Source organism: Excalfactoria chinensis, chromosome 1 (genome assembly GCF_039878825.1).
Source record: "Excalfactoria chinensis isolate bCotChi1 chromosome 1, bCotChi1.hap2, whole genome shotgun sequence".
Classification (NCBI taxonomy): Eukaryota; Metazoa; Chordata; class Aves; order Galliformes; family Phasianidae; genus Excalfactoria; species Excalfactoria chinensis.
In genome coordinates this window covers 113,826,139-113,852,751 of record NC_092825.1, presented here as the reverse complement: position 1 = coordinate 113,852,751, position 26,613 = coordinate 113,826,139, and the positions used below count along the sequence as shown (strand labels likewise).

General features: G+C 39.6%; 1 protein-coding gene across 8 annotated transcripts in view; it reads right to left on the bottom strand.

Annotated features, from left to right (window-relative positions):
• The window catches only part of SH3KBP1 (SH3 domain containing kinase binding protein 1), a 215,334-nt gene that overhangs the window by 9,668 nt on the left and 179,053 nt on the right, over window positions 1–26,613 (bottom strand). For all 8 annotated transcript variants that reach the window (XM_072330073.1, XM_072330081.1, XM_072330089.1 and 5 more), the window contains 5 exons: window positions 21,824–21,925; window positions 19,314–19,365; window positions 15,315–15,395; window positions 12,505–12,667; window positions 8,076–8,161 (listed from right to left, as the gene is read on the bottom strand). In XM_072330073.1, coding sequence (XP_072186174.1) covers window positions 8,076–8,161; window positions 12,505–12,667; window positions 15,315–15,395; window positions 19,314–19,365; window positions 21,824–21,925 — 484 coding nt within the window. The remainder of the gene's footprint in view (window positions 1–8,075; window positions 8,162–12,504; window positions 12,668–15,314; window positions 15,396–19,313; window positions 19,366–21,823; window positions 21,926–26,613) is intronic.

Genomic DNA, 26,613 nt, shown 5'->3' with positions numbered 1-26,613 from the left:
AAACTGTTACCTAGACTTCTATGTCTGATTTAAAAAAACAACAACAAAAAACCTTCATGTTTCCATTGCAAAATGTATTGATAACAGCAGCTGTTTTTGTTCAGAAGACCCAGAGGCACTCGCAGATGGAATGTACTGCACACCTTTTATTAATACCAAGATACACAAACATTTCTTTGCAAAGCTTCTACTAAGATGAAATAATGGGAAGAGATACGACAGTTCTCCATTTCTTCTACTTTTGAATGCATTTCTGATGGCCAGAAAAATAAACTAAAGCAGCCTATACATACAATTTTAAAAAGGGAGAGAAGCAGAGCAGAGGTCGAAAAGGTTCCACTGATAAAATCTACTGCCAAACTGGTAAAATCACAAGCCATTCAGCTGACACCATTAAGTGTAAGGGACAACACTTGGTACAACACTAAAATAGTAAACCCATCTCCAGTAGCTTCACCTGCTCCTTTACCATCTCCTCCTAGTTTGTTCTCCTTATCCTTTCTGCATCAAAGACAATCACCACCTTCCCTCGCCATCGCCACTCACAGAAATTCCCATCTACTGTACTGGTGAAGAAAATGAGGAACAAAACCACACAAAAGACCTCTGCCTTACTATCATCTATACTGCAGCTTCAGTAATTAACTCAGTTACAGAGGTTATTTGATTTTTTTTTTACTGCTAACAGAAAGCAAGGCTATTTGGGTCTGGCTACATTACACTTCCCAAAGCTACTAAGTGCATCCATCTGATCCTGAAGAGTATTTCTCCAGCCATCAGACATTGCAAGCTTAAATTTACAGACTGAGAACGGCCAAATGAGAGGCCATTAAAAGGCCATGCATTCACAGGCATATTAATTGTCGGTAAGGCAGTAACAGCATCCAACTGAATGGAAGGGTGCGTTGGTCCAGCTTTCTGCATCTGTTAATAGTAACCAGTAAAGAAGGCTCTCTTAGTCACACAGAAGACAGGAGACTCCCTTCAATTAACAGTGGTAATCTCTAATTAAAAAAAACCAAAAACCCTGATTAAAGAATAGGTGATAATTGTTGTACAAATAAACAGATGAACTGAGATTTATTACTGCCTTGGTGATCAAGCTGGCAATTCATGTACGCCAATGTGGTACACCCAACAAAACACCCGGCTTACTGAGCAAATCCAGCTATAGGAATACATTGGAGAAACACTGACTGTGCGAGAATTATTCCCTGGTATCTCTCTGTGACATTTAAGAACAGGATTTTTTTGCCATTCTCGTGTTTGCTTAGAGACACGGCCACGGTGTTTTCAAACAGTATCCGGATCCAGCAAAACAAATGTCTATTGGAGGAAAAAACTCTGAGCTGTTTAGATTTGTACCTTCCTGGAAAACAGCTTCCAATCCCTCTGGAAGAATTCCCAGGAAGGAACTAAATGGCTGCACTTCCTTCCCTGCTCCCCTCCTACACGCATTCATTTACTGTTCTAGCAAAAATTGTGCCTAGGCCCCAGGTTTTTTTTTTCAGTCTTTGGGCAAAGTCATTTCTACATAATGAAGACGGAAAGCTTTCGGAATTAGCAGAGAGATTTCACCTTGGGAAAAGCAAAATGGAAAGCGATGGATAATATCAGAATCAACATATTCAGAATGCTAATGGCAAGATTTCGGAGAAGAGAAATACAGCAGGGATGGAATAAATGAGGCCAAGGTGGCATTCAATTCATTTGAAGAAGATAATGTCACAAAAGTCACAGAGGTAAATTTCATTTCATTATCATATTCAATACATTCAGAGGATTGACAACAGGCTAGTTAAATGGTGTACTGTCTTCAAACACATTAATCCTGAAAGCTATCCTGCATCAAATGAGACGGATACGGCAAGTGAGATCTTCTGCATTAACGTCAGTTCAATACACGCTGCTAATTAAAAAGCAACTCAGCAGAGAATATGAATATTATTGGGAATTTTCACAAGCCCGGAATTGTTTTAACTACTTCAAGTACCCAGGTTCTGCTCATCTCTCCCTGCTGAGCAATATTCCGCCCTTAAAGGAACGCTGCTGTGCTTTCAGTCAGGGTCAGGCAACAGGATCACACCCAGGATAATCTTCTGACTCTTTTTCTTAGGATTTGGGTAATTCACTTTTAGCAGGAGGGTTCCCTGGCCACAGAGTTGCTCTATGTAAGACTGTCTGGGCAGCCTGCCCATATGGCTCTGTCCTTGGTGGAAAAACCTATGCTGGCTTGGGCTCCTTGGACAGCCATTGGACAGCCACCTTTCCTAAAGCATGCAATTTGATTTTCACATTTCAGCCCCAAGCTTTATTGGCTTAACAGCAGAACGTAGAAAGCTGCCATAACGATCTTAGCGAAGCACTTGCCAGTGTCCTCGTAAGGATTTTTATTTTTAACAATTCAGAAGATGCCAAGAAAGAGCTCAAAGGTCAAGAAAACTGAGCTTGAAGAAATGGATATGCTGTCTTCAGGCACCGCGGTTTGACAGACATGGAGAATGATTCAAATTTCTGTGCGACTGCTTTTTCTTCGGCACCCTCCAGGGCAAAAGACTTAATTAGTTTACGTAATGGACCATTACCATATCACTGATTACAATATTTATAATTCACACCTAGCTTTATGGGTAATTTGGATTCGGTGACTTTTGCAGTTCTGCTTTGCTATATTCAAATAAATATGAACAGCAGCATAGAAAGAAAGAATTGTTCTAGGCAGATCACAGTCTTCACTACAGCAGCTGTATTTTATCCCCCAATCCTTATATTCAGCAGTATTTCCCTCTTCCCAAATTTTACTCTGTATCTTCAGGCAACAATACTGTGCAGTGACCTGTGATTTAAGCACAAAAATCACAGAACCATAGAATGGTTTGGGTTGCTCCATTCTATAACTTTTTACTGGAAAAATTCTTTGCCTTTTTCCCCGGTGTGGGCCAAGCCTTATTAGATCACTTTATTCCAGTAGAGGCATAGTGATCATCTCTCAGCAAATACGAGCACTCATTTGTTAGCACGTGTTGAGTTCTGGAGCATTAGCAAATACAGCTCAAAGAAACTCTGAAGAAGTTGTTTGCTAGATAATTTCAAGTGGGGTATTTATAAGTACCTTTCCAGGCATGCTGGCACCAGGCTTAGGCGAGGGACAGAAAAAGAGAACAGCTGACAACAGGCCTTGAGTTGGTGCTCCATGATCCACCAGCAAATGCTCTGAGCAGCAGAGTCTGAGGAAATGCTGAAGAATGTACTCATGCCAACCAGCCTTAAGAAAAACTCTTAAAACTCATACCAACATCATACGTTTCGGCGGGAATCAATGAATACATGTGATTCTCCTGTTAGTACTGATGAAGATTATTAGCTGCTTTCATAAATACTATCCAATACATGTGAAGAGCCAGGAAAAATACTGGGAAGATTGTGTCCACTTGGCTCTATGTGGTAGGTATCTGTGCAGATCAGCCTCTTGCAAAGCGCAGAAACTGCTTCATGTGTGGAGTAGCTGAACATTCCCACAGCAGAGACACTGTTTTTATTTCTTTATGGCTTATTCTTTTAACCACTTTCCTTGAATCTGTGTTGCTATAAATAGTAGGTGGCATCAAAGCTATAATATAATATACAAGACTTGCTTCAGGGTTTCAATATTCTGCAGTGTGAGTGCATCTAGTTAAAAGAGTTGGGATCATCCTGATCCATAGAAAGAGCTCAATGCCAATAATTAATTGGAATAGTTCAGTAATATTCTGCAATCATTAGCGCCTGAGCCAGCAATCTATTACATGTGATAGCTGTTTCTTTTTGTCATTGCAATGGTTCTCAGAAGTAACAATTCTTTGTGTACATAGGAAAAAAAAGCATAATCTAAAATTCAAGTTGAGCAATAGGACATGAATTTAAACCAATTAAATCAATACAATTCTGCACAGAGACTGCTCTTGTGACAGCAAAAGAGAACTTACTTTCAGTGTAGCTTTTGTTGCCTCAGAAGCACTTGAAGTTCCAAAAGCTGCTGTCATTCTGCAACAGTAGTCCAGACATGAGATTTTACAACAGATCTAACTGTTGTGACTGAACTACAGGAATAACAGAGGCAAGTTTTGGGTGACATGTCTGTGCAAGATCCACCAAAAGTCAGTGAGTGCTTTTCCAATTTCTATGGCTTGTTTTTTTGTTGTTTCAGATGAGAAAACCATCTGAGTGGCAGCTAAATAACATTCTTTTTTTTGACATTTAAAGGCATCATATTGGGATTTATGCATTAAACTGGGATGACACCATCTGCCTGTAAGAACGTATTAATGAAACCACGGCACAGACAAACAGTGTATGCGTACTGTACACTTCACTTACGTCACTCAATGTTCTTACAGGAAAATACAGGAACTATAATGATTTCTCATTTCAGTGCTATGGTGCAAGACTTTCTGTCACAGTACATTCTATTTCAACTTTGAATCAAAAAAATACGTAACTGCCAAGTACACATCAGCTGTTCAACCAAGTATTTATGTTTGTTATGTGCTGTCAACCAAAGCAAACACGGGACAGGAAGGAAACAGAAAATAAAAGGCCTTACCCTCATGAAATGAAGAAGAATTACCCATGGCAAAGAGATGTGAATAGGAAAAGCTGGATGAAATATGTGTGGAAACTAAAGTAAAGGCATCACTGAAAACAGGGAGAAAGAAAAAAGAAGTGAGGAGGAATGGGGCATGGTTCCTTTTAAATATTATATTCTGAGGGCTAGATTTCCTGTGGCTTTTGGTAAGGAATGCGGAAAGAAGCAAAGGCATGAACGACAGTAGTAATAGCTGCCATTATATTTACAGTCAGCAGAGATATTGCTAACCAGGTCTTGCCTTTGTCAGTACAGCCTGCAAAATCGTAGTCAATGCTGTATTATCATCAATAGATTCAAATGTCAAGTCAGAATTCAGCAAAACATGCTAGTGAAACCAAGCCATGCGCTAGCATCTGCACAAAAATAACCTTTCATAAACGCAACTGACAGAATGTTATGTGCAGTATTACACATCACCTTAGCCTTACTCAAGCAGCTGTGGCCTTCTTGAGTAAAGCTGAGTGAGAACGTATCTAAACGTGATTTTAAAATCATGGGGCTTTCTGGTTAGGTAACACTGACCTACTGACACCCACATTTTTAGGGATTTGTTATTTCTTAGAAAACAGTAAGGTAACTTTTCCAAAGCAAGCAGTGTTTTGCTGCTGATCTGGAATAGGGGACTTAGATAAGCCTTGATCCTACATTCTTCAGTTCCCTTCTGTGTATTGTTTTGCAGCTACTGCTTACATTACCAGCTTTGTTGTTGCTCATCACTTAATTACTTGGATTTTGAGAGATGACATATGGAAGGACACTGTATGTTCTTATCCTTCCTCCTCTAGGAGGGCTTTTAACCAGCTATAGGATGTAAGTGTTGAGTAACTGACAGATACTGCCCAATTACCTCACTGTGACGAAGAAGTCATGAAAGCACTGTCTTATCCATTTGCAGACCACGGCTCATCCTTAACATCAAGCATAAGCATGATACAGGGTGAGGCAACTTGCAGCTAAGCACAGTTTTCACCCGTTTTCTCTACGAGAGCTGAAGGCATGCTGGAACTGTATCTGTATTCATGAAGAAATAGACAGCATCCCTGTCATCACAATGGGCAGATATCTGAGCTACTGTGGAGGCCACTTAACTTCAATCTTCTGCAAAGGCAGCAGCTAAGCCTGACCATGTCTGTCACAACGGTCCCCTCCGATTAACTGTGTGAAATTGGATTAATGAAAAGACATACAACAATTAGATTTAACCAGATGCATTTTGACTGGAAGGATGAACATGAAGAGGAACAGGCTGCCTTTCCCACAAAGTGAGTACACTGCAATTGGGCAACCAGTAACATATATTTCAGCCAGCTATTACCTGAGCTCTCACTGCCCAATCCACTACTGCTTAGGAAAATATTGGACACTATATGCAGTCATCCATTGTTTTTACTCATTACTCATCTAGCCAAGAGACTTCACCAGCCCACTGTTTTCTTGTAAATAAATGAAAGATCTAGCATGTTTATCATAAATCTTTGCAATTACAGTGCCCTGCACACTGTCCTTTCCTCAGAGTAAAAGACATTAACACACTGTAAATTGTTTTGGCTTATTGAGTTTTAATTTATCTCTCTATCCTCACTTCAAAGGTTATTTCTTCAGCAGTATTTTAACAGGAGCCATCAAAAACCTCCTGAAAATTCATATGGGTTACGACCTTCGGGTCAACATTTATTCTGGAATCATCACTTTTTTTCTTTTTCTCTTTTAATAAGATGTCTAACAGGCTAGAATGACATGACTTGCCCTTGTAAATGCCATTCTGGTTTGACCCCTATCAAGTTATACCTATCTAAGTATTCACACTATTCTATCCTTGGGCTCAATAGGTTTCCCCTTTAAGTGGTAACAGGAGGTCACAAGCCAAGCTCTTTGCAACATGTTGTATACGTGGTTTGGTTTATGGGCTCTTGTTATCTCCTTTTCTCCACTGAAAAACAAACAGCAACTAAGTTCTTGAAATGAACAAAAACCAGAAGAAATTCATTTTTCTGCCCACCTTTTTTATAGGTTGTTCAAAACCATAAAACAAAAGAAAGCACTGTATGCTTTTATCCTGATATCAATTCCAAAGTAACCAGCATGAGAACTATAAGAGTTAACTTCCATAGCACAGTTATTTGCTATTAGCAATCAGCTCTCTCCTTCAGGAACACAAAGGCTTGCAGAGGCTTTGAAGCAAATTTATAAACAGAGCTAGTAAGCATTAAATGGCAGAATGCGACCGCATTTCCATACCATGCTTTCATATTAATATCAACAATAAAGAATATTCATGCAATTTATCTCAAGCTTCTATCTTTCCATGTTTATTATGAAGACAAATCTAACAACACACACTACTTGGTTCGACAGAATGTTACCATCATAAACCATAGCAACAGCAGAAGGTTAAGAAAAAGTAAACTTATGGATGCTGGAATGCTCATAAATATGAAATTAAATTAATTTAGCATTTTATTTTTGCATCTCAAGTAAAAATCACAACTTTAAGCTATGCCTGCAAGCACGAAGAGAAGGCAGGTCTGGCTGTTGAAAAGTTACTGTTTTACGAAATGGTTACTAGTAAAGCAGTTTGTGTATAAACCTCCACACCAAAACAACATTTAATGCTGTCAGCAAAAGGTAGCAATGCTTACGCATTCGGGGTACCCTGCTTCTGCCTTTTACAAGATGGGTTTTCTCACGGCACAGCTGCGACTGCGGAGAGCGACAGCAGCAGCTGTCACCATTGCATTTCTCGGTGGAGGTGAAAATGGCTGTCATGGGTTTTGCTTACAGCCCTGGGACAGGAGGAGAGCACCTTGCTTCGGAGTGCCACTTACTGCAGCACTCTTCTCTGCAAACATCACCTGCACGGCAAACTTCAGGAAGAAGGTGGGAGAGAGATGGTGGAAAAACAGCCTATCTTTACTTCTTTCAAGGTGATTTCTTGATTAAACTGTTTGTGTGGTAGAAAAATTGGATACTGTCCTAAACAGAAATTCAGACTTCTCTTAATCAGTGTTTTCAGTAGAGTTGATTCAGATTGGCATGAATTTGATCTCTACTCCTCTGCATTAGAAAATGCAAAGATTACATCAAAAGCACCATTCTGCAATGTTAAAAATATGGCAAAACTAACATTATATCTGTTATGCAAATACGACATCTTTGGCCTCTTCACTTGTTTCACTTTTAAACAAAAACAACAGTTCTCCTACTCCATATAGCTCAGTGTGCGTTTCTATTTGTGTTTCTGAACAGCAACAAACAAACAAACAAACAAAACCTTTTAAAGTACACCAGACATGATTCCATAATTCTGCAACAAAATATTGACATAAATCACTCACGTTCATTGCCAAATTCTCGGTCTGCTTTATGGATCATAACAAAGTCTCTAAAAAGCAGAGATATACTGCACCATAAACTGCTTAGGCAAACTATTAAAAGCTCTATAACTTACCGATGTCATTGCTTCTTTCGGAGGAGTCTTTCTCCAGTGTGCTGGATACCGAACTCCCCACTAATTCCACTTTTGGACTATCACTCCTGCATTTGGATCAAGAAGACGACAGATTTTATTGGAGTTTGTGCATAGGTTACAGTAAATTGATAGCTAACTTGCAATTACTACCGAGAGAGGGAAATATTCTTCCTTTGTAGCAGCAGAGTAGCAGCAGTGTGTCAGAGAGAGCAATCTCCAGTAAGCAAACATACCGTATGGATTAACCTTATCTCATTTCTCCTTAACACCTGTCAAAAAAGCCTATTTTAGACACCGCAGCGACAAAATAATTCTCCAAATGTTCACAGCATCTCAACGTGAAGGAAATCTAAGGGCAAAGGGACAGCCTTCACTATCTTACTTGTAACTGTTTCTAATTAATTAGCTGAGTAAATGACAGCGATGGGTGATCCAAAGCATTGCAGACAGGGAGAACCTTCATGGAAGCGTTATATGTCCCAGCAGCTCCTACTCATAAATGCAGCTTCTCCAACAAAAGGAGAGTGTCATTTATTTTTGCACATTACCTATGAGACTAGACTATGAAAATGGTTTTCACAGATCCAATGGAACAAGATCACCTACTGTGCCTGAAAACGCCTTTGGAATAGCTAAGTGTCAAGAGCTTAGATACCTTGTGGAGATGAACCTTACAGAAATTCTGAGATCAAATGAGAGATCAAATATAAGTGACAAGGTTATCCTTTCTTCATAAAACTTTCTATTCCCACAGTTACTAAGTCTACTGAAATAACCTGACTATTGAAACAATTAAGAAAAAACGGAGCAGTAGTAGGTGAGCAGCACAGCACTGCACAGGTCTCACAGACAAATCCCTGTGGCATTTTCCTTGATAACAATGGTTCAGTTAATGCAGCAAATTGTATTTAACGTCATTAAATATCAGATGTTTTTCACAAACACCATATTTTTCTCTCCACAATAACTATTCCCAGCATAGCACTGTAACAATTAAGGTGAATGTAAGGTACCGGAATTATGGGTAAAAATATTGATCACCTCCGGAACAACCAAGGCAGACATGCATTTATATGAACAGCAATTGAAAGTAAAACACAGGTGAACTCCTAATAGTCTGATGGCAGACAGCCCGAACCTCCACTCATGACAGCAGTGCATGAGTGAAAAACAAGGCACCTAGAAACCCTGGAAGGCAATGGTAGATAAAGAGTCTAAACATTTGTTACAGATTAAGTGAATCTAATTAAACAAGATAGATGGGACGGCCAGCTTATGACCTGAAAAAGAACACCCTTGTTCAACACAACTATCAATTTGGCAGGCTGTCTGCAACAGGGAAGGAAGCAATACACTCCTGCAGCCACAAATTAATTGCTGAGATGATAAACAATGTGATCTACCTGATCAATTAATTTTCCTATCTTTTGGTCTTTCACCTATCAAAAAAAAGCATATGTATATATATAAACGCAGAAGAAACAACATAGTTTCTTGGCTCACACGACAACGAGCATCTGACTGCCTACTCTGCTTTGCACACATGTATTTCCCAGCAAATTGAGCGCAACATGTGAGTCAGAAGCACTCTAGGAAATGTGTGAGCACTCTTTTGGGGGAGACTCTTAAGATGTTGCGACTCAGGGCTGAAAACCACAGCATTTCCCATTTGACTACTGAAGATGGCAAGATGCATGACATCACCAAAAAAAACCCCAAATCTACTGCCAAAAAAAAATTCAACAGGCCTATTATGCTAATCTGCACCCATATGAATACAAAAGCCATTCCTTCTCATACACAGCATCTCCCTCTCTCTGCTCGTGCCCATGCAGATAGGCTGTCAGCTTGATGGGACATGTGATGAGCCTTGAAAGAAAGCCCACGTTAATAGAAGTCCCCTTGCAAAGTGATTAATTGCCATCTGGAGCAACTCCCTGACCCATATGGCTGCACAAACGCTGGTGCTAACATAAGGGAGGTGCAAGAATTGGCTGCCAGGAGAAAAAAAAAACCTGCCCCTTTCAGCAGCAGAGATTCAAGATTGGTTTAGACTGGTAGTGAAAATGCACTCGGTGAAGGTCTTTAGGGCTTGCCTTCTCAGGAGAATTGACTGATTCATCAGTAAATTGTGTAATCAGACACACATCTAAATAAGCTGCGAAGCCTTTGCAGCAAATTGACAGCTATTCTCCGTCTCACGTGTTTTTTCATCTCTCCATTGCCCTTGAAGTCCTAATCTGCCTTGAAGGGAGGAAAATACTGTTAAAAAGGAAAAACAATTATTACCACAAAAAGCCAGTGAGATGCATAAGACTGAAAGCACTCGGAACAGAAAAAACCCTCTTCTGCTAACCAGCAGCAATGGTAGTCTCAAGGGAATAACTTTATAAATCCACAGCACCTTTCCCCACTAGGTTCAGCAAAAATTCCGCTGCTTCTATTTTTATTCTAATAGCCTTAGGTCTTTCAGATTCTGGAAATAGATACCAGAGTGCCTGAAAAATCTATACTGTCTTATTAAACTGAACTGACTCAACACGCCTTTATTAAAGTGCCTTTCATCTGGAGTGTCGCATTTCTTTTTTATTCTGTTAACTTTCTGTCCTCATCCTGCAAGACACCCTTGCAAGCTAAAGCTTACTAGGCAGAACAGCTGTATGAGATAGATTCATTAATTTGGATTAGCTGATAAAGCAGGGCATAGTGAAAACGCTAGCACTATGTCCATAGGAACAGCATCATCATCACTCTAAAAAAATCACTTTTTCTTCTACTTTTGTAATCTATCTACTTTTAAAAGCAAAACTCTTTCAAATATAATGGTTCTAAATAAAGAGAATGAAGTATTTTTCTCTGTGCTGCAAACAGCAGTGTTTGGATAATAAAACAACAGGACTGCAGTTCAGATCTGCTGTCTCAATTAGGTAACCAGAAATCTCAACTACCTTTAAAAAATACGCAGTTTGTTTACTAACATAATTCTGTAGTTAGAAAACGGGAAAACGAAAGAGCAGTAAAACACCCACCCACACCTCGAGGTAAAACACTATTTAAAATCTTCCATGAAAAAGGCAGAACCAAATAAGAACTGCCCTGTTAGTTATCTAACCAGTGTAAAGCATGGTAGGATATGTACCGCTACTGGTCTTGCCGATAAGACATCACTTAGCTAAGTCTAAAGGCCATAGAAAAAACTGGGTTTTTCAAGCATGGCCAAGAAGCCAGCAGACCTGGGTCACGCTGTGGAAAATCTGGGCAAGCATGTCCAGAGCCAAGGAGACCAACAGAAGCTGTGGTAGCAGTACATGGCTAGTAGTACACAAAGCCGAGGCACTTCAGTGAGATGAAACCAGCAGCACAAGGCAAGCATCAGCTCTTTATTTTATGTGTCTCAGATTTCATGCTGAGAGCACTTGTTTAATGAAGCGTATGTGGAAGAATGAGGGGAATCGATGCCTAGGATTTTTATTTTATTCCATTCTACCCTACTCTCTATTCCGGTAGTTAATCCGCTGTCAATATATTTGAATTCCACTAGTTCCATGGCAGCAAATTATTATAACAGTTCAATAGTGAAGTTACTTCTGTGCCTGCCTGCAGTACTGTTTCTTCAATGCATCCAGTTTGCCAAATTTACACAATTGCTTTTTTTCTGGTTTTCATCTATTTCTGCGCACTTTGCATAAAGAAAGTCTGAAGTGCGGCGTCAAGAGCCTAGCAACTATGAGGGAGCCATCGAGACACAATCAGGATTATAGGTGGGGCCTCAGCTTTTCCCAGTGCGAGCACAGATGTGATACAAGCCCAGTTTTCCAGTGCTCCTTAAAAGGCTGTAACCACCTCTGATAAGGAGCATCATGTAACTACAGAATAACAACCAACATCAGAGATTAAATCACTTGACAGAAGAATTCCGAAGCAGCATCAGCTTAAAGGACATTCTGAGAAGACACGTGTACCATGCTAAAAATTGATCTACAATGATCAAGGGAAACAGACTGAAACCAAGCTGGCAGCGCTTGATACGTACATTGTCTAACACCATTCCTCATTCAGTACAATCCAAGCTTTGGCACCGATTTAATGCTCTGGCTAAGATGGAATAATTTAGGCAGACTAAGTAAACCAACAGCAGCACAACACGCTGTAGATATTTCTCACATATTCTGCAGTGGAAACGGTGACGTTTCTGTTCCACTACATTCATCAGTGGAGATGAACCAGTAACAACCTGGCTAAAGCTGCTGTTCTTGAGGAGACGGCTACAATGCAGCCAGATAACTAGAAAGATTATTTATTAACGTTATTTTTCTTTGCAAATGGTGGCATTAACTGCAATATCTAAATTCCATAAAGGTGCTTTTCCCTTTAATTCCAAAAGCACTGGACAGAGAACAAACAATACCTTGCATGAGTCGCAGGCACAACTGGTCTTTCTGGCCTTCTTGGAGGCAAGGTACCAGGTCTGTTCACAGGGTTTGCTTTGGGTGGCCGTGGTTTCTTCGGAGGTATTGCAGGGACTGAAGGCTTCTGCAAGTCTAACTGTTTTTGCTCTCTCTCTGATCTTTCTTTATATCAATTATTTCCAGAGAAAAAAGAACAAAGGTTATTAAGTGGAATTTATTTGTGCTACCACATCTATAACTGAACAGTAGCAATTCAAGAGCAGATAGATACATCACATACAAGGAATAATCTTATTTCCTTCTCATTTCTGTCCTAAATCATTCTTTACCTAAAATAAAATGTTTGCCACAAACCAGTCTGCACTGCCTGAACGTCGTGCATGTAATTCCTCGTGGCTGAAATGTGCACACATACAATGAATGGCATTTTCTTTTTTTAGTAACTCATTGGTTTCAGAGCGTATGTGAAAAATAAGAACAAGAAATTAAATATCATGTGGAAAAATTCCCCCCGAGTGCAACTCATATTAAATGCTTACAAAACCAACATTAAGTTAGAAGGTCAGAAAGATGATAATTCTGGATTTTTTATTGGACAAATAAGAGAAACAGGATTTCTGGGGAAAAAAACATTCAACCACATTTTAAATGAAAATATAAGCATTAAAATTCAGACATGTAGGGCAGGATGTAAAGCCCCTCTGAAAAATCAGACATTTTATCTAGACTTTGAAGCAGACATATTCTGATTTTTTCAGCTTCCCAGATGAAACCTAGATCACATGCAGCACAGACTGTTAGGAGTTGCCACAGCACTAAGACTCAATGCCATACATACAATGTATGTCAAACACATTACACACTAATAACTGTTAAAAATCATATGCTCTAAATTCACAATGCAAAACAAACATAGAAGAAACTAAACATATTTGCCACAGCATAGGAAATCTGATTCTTCTTGAGGATAGGACAAAACTTTCACTCCCAGTATCCTACTGTGTCCATACGCTATTTCCCTTGACAATACTGTCTGTGATGTGTTGCATATACTATTAAGTCTTTGTATACACCTGAGAGGTATTAAGAATATAAAAGTGTGTTTCTTGATGGGTTCTCTGTCAGTCTGAAGGTATCATGGAATATAAATCAATAGAAACTTCTCTTTTCTGAAAATGCTAGCAGAAATACTGAAATAAAATATTAGCAGAATGCAATTGACCGTGTTTATCTAATAAAGAAACAGCATTTGAACACCAGGATCAATTTATTGCTGTTCTTTTTAAGTTATCCAAACACTATCCACCATATGAATGAACTACACATGGTGTAGGAATACACAAGTGGACTATTATGTAATCTTACAAATACTTAAAAGTATGTGGCATCACATCCTACACTATCTACACATCTACACAGTCTACACTAGATTAGGAATAGCTCAGTATGTGATTATTATTCACAGGCACGTATCCCTTTTTCAGTACACTTTCTGTTGTCACAGTTATTGGGTCCTTTGTAACACCAAAGCTTTACGATTATTCTGTGTAATTTTTGCACATTTATTCCTATGACTATTTATACTGTGAAGGTGTCTAAGATTCTGAACTATGTACTAGAGATGGGCTAAGCAGAGCACCAGCATGCAGCACAGTTTCCCATGCTCATCCATACTGCCAAACTAAACAATTCCTGTCACTCCCTGGCATTTAAGAAATGTAGGCATGATTCCTATTGCCTCTTTTCAACATTTAGAAAAGTTACAGATATTTATGCCCTGGGACAGCAATATATTTGAACCTCTACCATTCTGACAGTTGGCTTTGCAAATCCAAAATGGAAAGCAAAGGGTTTCCATTCCATCTTTCTCCTAAGATAACCACAAGAAATAACACATATAACCAGAAGTAAAGCTATGCAGATAGAAGTGTTAAAACATCTGTCAGATTGCTAAGAATATTTATACAGAAACAGCTCTTGGTGCAAAGTCTGGATGTTCTGGCACTAAATTATAATTGCACGTTATACACTTAGTCATGTTCATACACGTGCCTGTTAAAAGACTGCAAATTCAAACACTTTGAAGTTAAGAAACCCATAATTAAACCTGTCTGTACAATCTAACAGTCCACTTAAAACATATGAAATGACACCATCTTCACTTAGATGATCAATATAACTATTTTCCCAAACTATTCAGAACACACCATGAATTTACACTGAAACTATAAAAGGTTTCATTCACTTGTCACTGCTCTGTGTGGTACTATATCTCATTTCTTGCAGTGTTCTAAACCTAGCTTTGAAGACTTTTTGTCTTATTTCTTCATAGGCTCCCCTGTGACATTTGTGGCTCCGATAATGGAATGATTCATAAGTGTTAATGACTATATCTTTGCAACTCCTCTCTGTGATGCATAAAAGGAGGATTGATGGTTTTCAACTAGAGAACCAATGCACACAGAAGTTAAGAAAAAAAAAATGCACTGATAAGAGGTATGATGCTTTACCCGGGTTTTACTGAGCACATAGCTTTAGAAAGTATTTTTTGTACTGAGGGCATATCTCCCTTGGACTTCAGCTAACGCTGAAATGACTTAACACCTTCAGAACGGTGCAACTGAAAGCACTGAACTTAGCTCAGAAATAACAGTGTGATCCTTTCCAAAATGTATATAATCAGAAGGCTAACAAACTAACAATATACTTAATGAAAAGTATCTATTGAGGGGTTAGGAAACAAGGGTGTGCACCAGCCTCAATAGCCCTGTCTGTCTGTGGAAGGTAAGCAGCAAGGTACATTTCATACCTTTTTCTTCTGTCCGATTAGGGAGACACTCTGGCCTTTCAGGAGGCACCTTTTTGACTTCCTGTTTTCGATCTGTGGTACCTGTCAAAGAATGGAGAACTTACAATTCCAACCAAGCCAACAAGCCATCGCAAAAGTCGACACGAGACACAATTTTGCAATTTCTAAGGCTTTTTACAAACTCCTACTTTGAAAGTTTCTTGCTAAAACTGACCATAAATCTAATTTCAAATATTTGCTTACACCGTCCAGGACACAATTACAGATTTTTAAATGTGGAGAGATTTTGTAGCCTTTCAACTTTGTTGATATACTTAAGCCAAGAGCAATTAAACAGAGAGAACAAACATTAGGATTAAACCAATTAATTGGGAATTTCCGCTAAGAAGATCCTTAACACGGATATAAAGTTTTATCGTACATTAAGTTACAAAAAAGCCTATTCTATTGTACCATCAACACCAGTTGTTCACTTCCACACATTAAAAGAATGGGAATAGAGTACCAACAGTATTCTGTGTGACTACTTTATGTGACAGCTTTTGGCCTAGAGGTGTAAGCCTCTGCCTTTTTCTGCCTCTATGTTAGAGACCCTGACACGCTGCCTTCTGTTGCCATAAGGAGCATGAGAACTAGTGGCAGCAACAACGGGAAGACTTTGCAAAAATTTCCTGGCATGTGCAAGATGCAATCTTCCAGTCCCCATATTACAAGAAATATTTTATTGGATATTGGCTTCATGGCGTTGGCTAACCACTAGGTGCTAATACCATTTCAACTTAGCAGTGCTGAAAAGCGCTTTAGGTAACACTCTTAGTATTCCAATAAAAATAGCAGTAAATGACATCCAAGAAAAGTAGAGGAGGCAGGGCAGGGAACACAAGGTTTTTTGTTGTTTTTTTTTTGCCTCAGTCTATTCAGCTCTACGTAGTTCTCAAGTAAATTTACATTTTCCGAATGTGCAGTCACAATTCTCTGCTGAAGATGGTTCCTAGAAATCAGCACTCAGTGCAGATTGCAATCAGTGGTGATTATCGGCCATTGTTTCTTTATATAACTGCGCTGTTGGACGGGCAACACTTGGATAACCTATCACATCAAAAAAATAATACTGATTTGCCATAGAACTACATCGCTCCTGAGAGGAAGAACTCTCCATAGAAACCAACTCAAGCATTTCCAAGCAAGGTTTATGCTAAGCACAAGTCATCTTCTTGATAATCTTATACATAGTAGTGGGTTTGAAGAGAAAAATCTCATAGGCCCAAGTTGTTAATTACAGTAAGATTAATGATCATCATCAACACACAGAAGGACATTCTCTGGTAGTATCTAAAACAATGGATCTACAAGCACTTATGCTTACAAGCACTTAGGCTCAGGTGTGCTTCCTGCTTGGGTTGTGACCCTGTTTTAACCAGCTGCCAGGCTCCATGACCCTAACTAAGCTGCCCAGAGATGGTTACCTAAAGGAAAGTCTAGAAAACTTCACACAAGGGACACCCTTTGGTTTAGGTACTTTAGTTTGGTTTAGGTGCTGCTTGTCCCAGAGACCCACTGAAATCCTGCTGCTTCTCAATGACTACTTAAAAAATGCCCACTTTTAACTTCAGTTGTCCAGTTTTCACCTTGTTTTGTAAATTATCTCAACATAGATAGCTCTGGCAGTCTATTGCTGAGTCCAACTTGGAAATGCAGCTAAACTTTTAGCCGTATCATAGTACAAATTAGATATTTCCTTTACACTTGTACTATAAAGACCAATTCTATATCTCTGCAATAGTTTTATCCTCTGTGCCAGAATATGTTTCTATTTCCTTATTTAGAACGCAACTGACAGTTCTCAATTTATTCATCATATTATGACTGTTTAACAATGCAGAAAACATAGTTGAACTTATCAACAGGAAAGCATGATGTGGGGATGTGGTAAAACACTGCATCATCTTGGTAAAGTGATTATCTGATAAAGTGATAGCAGAAGATGATTTCCACCTCTAAGTACACATCAGAAGAAAGTCATGTACATAATCTGTCAGGACTAGTCAAAGGCGTGGTATGAAAACAAAGAACAGCAGCAGCCTTGGTTACTTTCTTCATTTTTACTTCTGAAAGCAGGCACATGATGGTAACGTGGCTAATGTGTTGGATGTAAACATTTATAAGTAGGTCCAAATACTCAAAATAAATCAAGCAAATGTCAAACTTAATATTAAGTGAAATATTTAAGTTAAATACTGGGAGGAAGTTTTTCACTCAGAGGGTGGTGACGCACTGAACAGGTTGCCCAAGGAGGCTGTGGATGCCCCATCCCTGGAGGCATTCAAGGCCAGGCTGGATGTGGCTCTGGGCAGCCTGGTCTGGTGGTTGGCAACCCTGCATGTAGCAGGGGGGTTGAAACTGCATGATTATTGTGGGCCTTTTCAACCCAAGACATTCTATGATTCTGTGATTGATTCTATGATTTAAATAAATAAGTTGGTACATGCACAATAAATTTGAAGTATTATTTCCCAATTTTACATCAGAGAAATGAGACAATAGAAGAGCATAAATTGAAATAAATTTAACTGTTCTTGTAGCTCTTCCAAAAGGCTGTAACCTTCTCGTACATCTTTAATATGTAGCCACCACTAGATGGCAAAGTCACACTGCTCACCCTCGACACATTTGGATCAAAGATCTTGAAACCAAATATGCTTTTTGGTGACTCCAGACAGTGTGAACAACAAACCACAGTCGTCAATACGCAAACCAAATATTTATTGTCCTGATTCTCTAGTCAAAGAGCAGCATGACAGAATTAAATCATTTAAATTATAACCTATAGATTCTTGGCAAATTATACTCTGGTGTTAACTTGTTTATTCTATTAATGGATCAAGGCTGTAGGAGAGAGAAATATACTTTTGAAAGCACTGCGAGTGGGAACAGACCACCGTGACAGCAAATAAGATCCGCTGTGCTTGTTTTGTTTTTTCTAACATGCACCAACAGTGGGGAAAGTGGCGGAACCACTGCAGAACTCTAAGGAACTGGGTTACGGGATTAGGGGATTCCAGCCATAGTTATGCTTCCACCACAACTCCAACACCAATGAGAGCGCCTCATGCCCCGTGATTTGTGATTTAACATGAATGGAATAGGAATGCAGTTTCTGAGGTCAGAGTTGTCAAGTGTGCAGATATTTCAACTGTTTCTGAGCTCCACAGAACAAAATAAACCATGCAGATTTAAGAAATCATGCGGATTTTTGTATTGAGAGGTTATTTTAAAACTGCAAATAAAAGTGGTTCAACTCTCAATATTTAGACACGATTCAGTCTACCATAGTTCAAAAACAGCTTCACTAACACTCATACGTGTGTAAAATATAATCAGCACCTTCCTACATTTGCAACACAATTATCTACGTAGCCAGATTCAAGACAATTCCCTTCACTTTTACGTTTATCAAGTATTACAAAACAAGAATCCAACTATAACATAGAACCTGGAGACAAACAGCTGGCTCCAGCATTCATGCAGATCTGCAATACCAAGATTGCAACTTTGATGGGATCACTGAATTACAGCCAGATTCTCTAATACTGTCTTACTTATGGAAAAGACCTCCTTAGAATAGATAGATCTATAGGAAGAAGGGAAGATGGTTTCCTGCTGCATGCAATATTAGGCTCCAACATTTTTTGTCTCTACTGCAGACAAGCACACAGAATTTCTAATAACTGAAGTATCACACTTGCTAACAATTAACAAGGGACAAAATACATTATTTTTAAATGGTGCAGATGGTTGCCTGCAACACATTTAAAAAGCACATTGCAGTCTTTTGGGGTTACCTCATCCCTTTGCAATCTGATTCGGATTATTAGTTGTTGTCTGTACATTTCCTGCATATCAATTTTGATTCAGATGAATTCTTTTTAATTTGAATGCGTTGACTTAGATTGAGATGTCTTCACTGGCATGTGCTGCACAGAATCAGCTGTAACTTACCTAATCCTTGTTTGACAACAGGAGCTGATGGAGGTGGTGGTTTCTTCGGTCTCTAAAATTTAGTAACAGAAGAGGTCACTTCAAAATGCCTGTGAATCACATTCACTCAAAGGCTGGATGCAATCACACACTGCTTAGCATTAAGACTCACAAGACTTCAGAACAGAGACCTGTCACAGACTTCCCCGAAATGACTTCATAAAATGAACTTTAAGACAGAAAATATCCATAACAAATGAAATAGAATCTTTCTACTTTGGCAGTTGAAATGTCCTGCTGAAGGGAAAAAACAGCTGTTTATGCTCCAGATCAGAGAAAAGTATGAACTTCGGTTTACTGAAGAAACCTATTCCTGAGCTCACTACCTGAATCACCATCTGCATTCACTTTTTCTCTACACTCAGTTTCTTTACCCAGTTGGTTTATTCTCTCCCCTCTCCGTGTTCCCACTCAGTTGTTTTGTTTTCTTCCTGTCCTACCAGTCCCAGCTTCCTTTCTGGGGTTTTAGTTTTAGTCTGTTTCCATCACCTTCTCAGTTATCTTATCCAGCCACAGAGCCTTGCAATTCCTCCTTGCTTCTCCATGTTTCCTGAGCTGTTTCAGTGCTCCTTCACACTATCTCCCTCTCTGATGTTAGCCTGCCTTTTCAAAACAATACATTTCCCTCACCAGCTTCCAGCTGAAGCAACTTTGTCTACTGAGCCATTTTATCTGCTCTGCGGTATATCAACATGATTGTTTTAGTTTCAATTAGGAGAGAGCTTTGCAGTGAAACTTTCCCTCACCAGTTTCTTCTGACCGTACTTTGGTTCTCCTCAGAGATAAATTTCAGGGAGCATGACGTAGAATCTTTTCGGGTGAGAACTACCCGAAAGAGATGCTAAGGTGATCACCTCAAGTATTCCAACCACTAATGTTCAGACAGTCAGTGGGACCAGACCTGAACTAGTCTGGAATAAAACAGCAAAGTAGTGTTGAATCCTTAGAACCAGCCACTTCTCTTCACCATCATTATGAGCCAGCCCTCCCATCGGTGGAGGCTGGGACTGGGCAGCAAACACTGGGAGAAACGGCCACATGGGGTAAAGGAATGAAATGGAAAACTGGGAATGTGGAGATGGTGAAAGATCCCAGGCTTTTGTTCAACAAGCAGAACTACTGCAACACATATTGTTTCAGACTGTGGGATGGAATCCAAGGTTCCTGGATCATATCAGAAAATACCTGGCAAAACCACTGGAAAAGCATCCATTTCCTTCAATTTTAACACTGATTCAAGCAAAGAAAGGCAGTCTATAGTTCTAACAGACACACAGACTGGTCTGAGCCATTTCTAAAATCAACAAAATTTCATTCTCCATTTTTAAAGAAAAATCCAGCTGCAATTTCTCAGTGCCTGAATGCATGTGAACTCCACAATCTATAATCTAAAGAGTAAAAAAGATGTACAATGTATTGGTTTAGAAACACTGAATAATTTAACGACCAGAAAGGATGGATAAGAATGAAGATTTTCTTCTTCTAAAGTACAATTTGAATGCTCACTGTGTCTTAAGGTTTATAATTTCTGCCTCTTTTGAAAATTGCTTTTTTATTACTAGGCCTTAAGCCAGGATATACACCTCTGATACTGCATATTAAACTCCAGCAGTTTTTGCTGCTCTTCTACCTTCATTTTCAATAATTATTGTGTTAACTTCCGTGAGTTGTTTAATAGTTCTTCTATTAAGCTTTCCAAGTTATTTAATTATTGCCTCTGGCATCCAATTTTATTGCCAAAGATTGAAGCGGTGTGTCAGTAAGTCTTGGTTTTATCACAGAAGGCTTATATTGTCATTGTGAAACACTCATCAAAAGTCTGACTGCAAGCTCATAGTATCACACTGGTGACCAAAGGAGTTCCTAAAAATGGAATGGACTTTTGAGGGAAATAATCCACTACTTCATTGCAGGGAGCTGCAAGATTTCTAAGCATTGATTGGCAAATAATAACCATCTCTTTCAAATAACTAGAAGCTGAAAAAGCTGTTTTACACTTCCTTTCAAATAATTCTGAGAGAGTAAAGTAACATGTCTTGGAGATACCAAAAGCTCACTACTATCTTTCGGACCTCACAGCTAAAGTTTAAACCCCATCATACTTGAAGAGTGCATGACTGCTGGCAAAACAGGATGTTCTACCAAATAAACAAAAGAGAAAAGTTAATAATTCTGATCATCACTGCATCGCTTGACTTGGCAAACTGCACTGGGATCACCAGTTTTTCCCAAACTCAGGACACAGAGCAGAGGGTTGTCAGGACAATAAAGTGGAGACTGACAGACAGGACAGGTCAGTCATACACATGCTCTTCACTGACATTTTGTAACTGAGAAATTTGTTCTCTTATTTTTTTCTTTTACTTCTCACTGACAAGTATATTTTTGTCTAAATCATGTATCTAAAACAACATTTCAGCTCTATTTTAGCTCTGCTTTCTACAGCGAAACTGAAAGAACATACTGCTTACCTCTTTTTCAAAATCGGAAGGAAGAAGCTTGACGAAGTTATCTGGAAACACTCCTCGTCTGCCATTCAGTTCTCCTTCCCACCAACCCACATCAATACAGTCCTACAGAACAGTAAAATAACATGAACATTACAATGAATGTGCTTCTATGCTGAACAGATTCTTGTGCTGAAGTGCTCTTTTGCATAACACCCTGCCTTTTTGCTTGGACATAACAATTTACTGGAGTGCCAGGTTAACGTGGTAATCTACCAGATAAAAACTTCAGTAATTGCCCTGCATTATATGACCATATGGAACAGCTAGGAAAGAACAATAAGCATGCCATAAGAGCTCAAGAGCTTGCCTGTGTCTAAAGCAAAACACTACTTCAGCACTTGATCTGTTAAAAAAGCAAGCATTTGAACATTGTATGATATTACTTCTCTCTGACTTCATTTTAGAGACAGACAATAACTTAATTAAGCATCAGACATCCCTAGAGGTAATAAAGCTCATTCATTTGCCACACTTTCATGGAAACCTTCACACATAAGAATTACTTCTGAAATGACAAAATTTGATCACAGCCCAATTAAGAAGGCATTAAACACCTGATCATTGTAGAGAATCACCTTTTACCACAGCATTTTTTTCCAGCAACAATGCACTGTGAGTAGCAAAACAATTTGCAGCTAAACATTCGCAATTGAAAAAAAAAAAAAAAAAAGGACTCCTATATCAGTAATTTTAAGTAATGAAAAATCATAGAATCATAGAATTACCCAGGTTGGAAAAGACCTTGAAGATCATCAAGTCCAACCACAGCCTAACCATAGTACCCTAACTCTAACAACCCTCTGCTAAATCATATCCCTGAGCACCACATCCAAATGGCTCTTAAACACATCCAGGGACGTTGACTCGACCACCTCCCTGGGGAACCTATTCCAGTGTTTAACTACCCTTTCTGTAAAGAAGTGTTTCCTAACGTCTAACCTAAACTTACCTTGCCACAACTTGAGGCCATTTCCCCTCATCCTGTCACCTGTCACCAGTGAGAAGAGACCAACCCCACTCTCGCTGTAAGCACTGGAAGTGAGCAATCAGGTCTCCCCTCAGCCTCCTTTTCCCCACTAAACAGTCCCAGCTTCCTCAGCCTCTCCTCATATGGCTAATTTTCCAAGCCCTTCACAGGCCTCATTGCCCTTCTCTGGACCTGCTCCAGTACTCCATATCCTTTTTGTACTGAGGTGCCCAAAACTGAACACAGTACTCCAGGTGAGGCCTCACCAATGCCGAGTACAGGGGCAAGATGACTTCCCTAGTCCTGCTCACCACATCATTCCTGATACAAGCCAGGATGCCATTGGCCCTCTTGGCCGCCTGGGCACACTGCTGGCTCATATTCAGCCGACTGTCCATCAGCACACCAAGGTCCCTTTCCATCAGGCAGCTTTCCAGCCACTCCTCCCCCCAAGCCTGTAGGGTTGCCTGCAGTTGTTGTGACCAAAATGCAGGACCCGACACTAGGCACTGTTGAAACTCAAAATGAAGTACAACTAGCTTGGTAGTGAACAATGAGAGCCACAACCACCGTAGAGAAGGCTAAAATTGCTGCATTTGCTAAAGAGAATACTTTCAGTTCAGTTTTTCCACTCTTCTTTGAAAGCTCCAGCTGAACCCAGTCAGCTGTTTTCCAAAACACAGTTACAGGAAAGTCACCCATCCTCCTCTCAGTCCTGAAAACATTTCAGCCAGTTTTAACAATTGGCTCCTGACCAGGCTGGCCAACCTTTTCAGCCTCTCGAGCAGTAAACTTAAATCTTCTTGTGGCTCAGAGTCATGCAGTAAATACTACACATCTGAAAAAATGAGGGAAAGCTTGCAAACAGAGCACAGATTGGTTGTAAGTCACCAGGGATCCCCCCTGTCAAAGTAAGTAGGGCTGGATTTGCAGCTGGGATCCCACATCTGGTAAACATCAAGCTTAAGTAACCACTGTGGTCCCTCCCACAGCTTCAGATCTGGATATCTGCACCAGTATGGAACATCCAGCTGCCCTGGTAGCAGAGCCACACGGAGTTGCCCAGAGTTCAATATGTTGGATGCTCCTATGCTAACTTTTCTAATGAAGCCGTGTGGAAATTCCCCAAGATTTAATAAAGTGCCCTTGCTTTTCAGAAATCTACCACTGTTCCTAAGAAATCAGTAGAAACGTAGCAGCCGTGTTCTCTGAACACTCAGGGTTACTGATGTAGGTCTATCAGTCCTAACATGGAGCATGGTCACTGTTCTAGGTCAGCCTGTGGTGAGGACTTTCCATCACTTGCTGCTGCAGAAATGGAGTGGGTCTTTCCCTGTTAAGACTTAGTGTGGGCTGTGGAAAACAGTATGATGAGGTGCAAATCTGGCTCATTACAAAACAATCACACCCTCGCTTTTCCATAAAGTGAGAAAAAAGGAAAAAGCAGTGATTCTGGAACACTGGAACAGAAGAATAAGCAGAAACAGAAGAGTGTGGATATAAGAAAAGAAGGCAAGAAAAGGCAAGTAGTTAAGAAAAAGGGAAAGGCAACAACATGCAGTAAGGAATTAGATAGTTTTATTTAGAGAGAACAAAGGTAGAAAAAATGGACAGAAACAGAAGAAACAGGCCAAATTCTACAAGCCTCACATATGCTATGAGGAAATATCCCTCCAAATACAGCACTGGCACAAGACATCCAGAATCTTTTATGTTCTTGCAATCTAAGAACTGTAGAGACACAAATGGAAGTCATGGCGTGACACTTTACCTACACAATTTGTGAAGCCACATCTGTTGTGCAGTGCATATAAAAACTCAGGAGTTTAAAACGTCACTTGCTCAGATCAGTCATGGTCACAGCCAGATATAAAGGGTAACTGCATAATAAATATTAATTAAAAGACAGATCTGAATTTCTTTTTCAACTTGAGCACGCAGAATTAACACATACTTTAAAAAAAGTCTTTCTGATCTTCATCATCTGCCTAGGAAAACATCATAGTGGTCATTTACAAGGGTGAAAAGTTTTGATGGCAAGTGCTTAGAAGCACATACACACTACAAGAGCGGAGAAGGAGAAACTAAGAGGAAATGATTGACTCTTTGTGTAGGGGAAGTAAGCAGTAGTTTAAATAGATTCATTTTAAGAAATAAAAAAATGAATGGTGAATGATAGGTCTGTATGATAGCACATGCAAGCAAGACAGCCTTATCATCCCTGTATATCCAACGGAGTCATTTGGTACAGCTACTGCAGGGATGTCAAAAGAACACAAGTTAGCTTAATCAGGTATATTCAATAACATGAGCAGTCTTAAAAATGCTGTTCATAATAACTGTGCTGGCTGGCATTTTTCTCTCAGTTATAATCCTAGGATCATAGAAAATCCTTAGTTGGAACTCGGGATCACGTACTGAATACATAATGTTTGATGACATTTGAGAAACAAAATGATCAGCAATAAAGAAGAGCATAGCTTTTGTTTTCTCTTTTAAAATGATTTTTCTGTCTAGGTTTTTCATTTAGATTAATTAAATCACCTCATCCCCTGAGAATACATGCTGGTTAAATATGCAAGCTAAGTAACATCATTTTTGTATCACATTTGCTTAAGACAGGTGTATTTTTTTCCATAGTTTTATTTTTCACTCTGATGTGATACATTCCTGGTTTACAAATGTAGGCACTGAACAAACTTTCCATTCTGCTTCTGGTAGTTTTCCCTTGTGCTTAATCTGTGCTTTTCTCCTGCATCCTCCCTGTTCTTTAGCAGGGTGCCTGTCACTAAAGATGCACACTTTTTCCAGACCTCCCTGGGAGTTCTTTAGGAAACATTTACCAGTTTGCTTATGCCTTTGTTAGTGAACAAGGCTGATCCTCAACCTGCCCATGTTTTCACAGTATTATTTGCTGCATGAATGCAGCAGTCCACAAAGCCACAGATAATCAGCTAATCATGCATGGTACAGGCAGGCTCTGTGAGGGATCCTGTCCTTACCTCAGACAGCACCCCTCATTCCTGATGTGGACAAGCCCTCCTGCCTGGCTTTACCAGTTACCAGGAGCAGCTGAGCTCACCACTCGCTTGGCTGTGCATCACATGGTATGTTTTGTAATGCCCTCCACCACCTGCCACGCCATCCCGAAATTGCCAAAACATTACTGACCCAATTTAGATTTAAAAAAAAAAAAAAAAAAATCACAATATTTCAAGTTTCCAGAGATGAAAAGCTTGAGCTTCTACTGCCAGCACAGCTTAGTGCCAGCTGATTACCCTGCTGAATAATGCACATCACATACATTCTTTTTTAGGTCCGATGTTTCTTTATGCTCTTAGGAAACACAAACCTTACTCCCATGTCTTCGTTCTACTGGTACATATGCATTTTGTCTTTAAAGCCTAGTTGTTTTCATGAAGACAGGGCTTGCATTTCATGCTTGTTAATCCAGAACAGCTGCACATTTGCTTGTCTCTCCTCCCCTGCTTGTCACTCAGACTTACACAGCCTATCACCACAGACAAGTAAATTCCTTAACAGTTTCTCTTTAATTTCCTCATTTACTTTATTTGCCAGAGGAGGCTGCTGTGTCACTGAGCAAAAGGACAGAAAAGAGATCTGAAGGATTAAAAGCTGCACTTGAGATCAGGTGAATTATCTTGGCAGTGGCACCCTCCTCCTACCTACAACTGCAGGTCTGCTACGTTGCAGCAAGCTCTGCAAGTCCACTTATGATGCTGACTGCAGGAATGTCTTCATCACAGACAGACCCCCATATAAG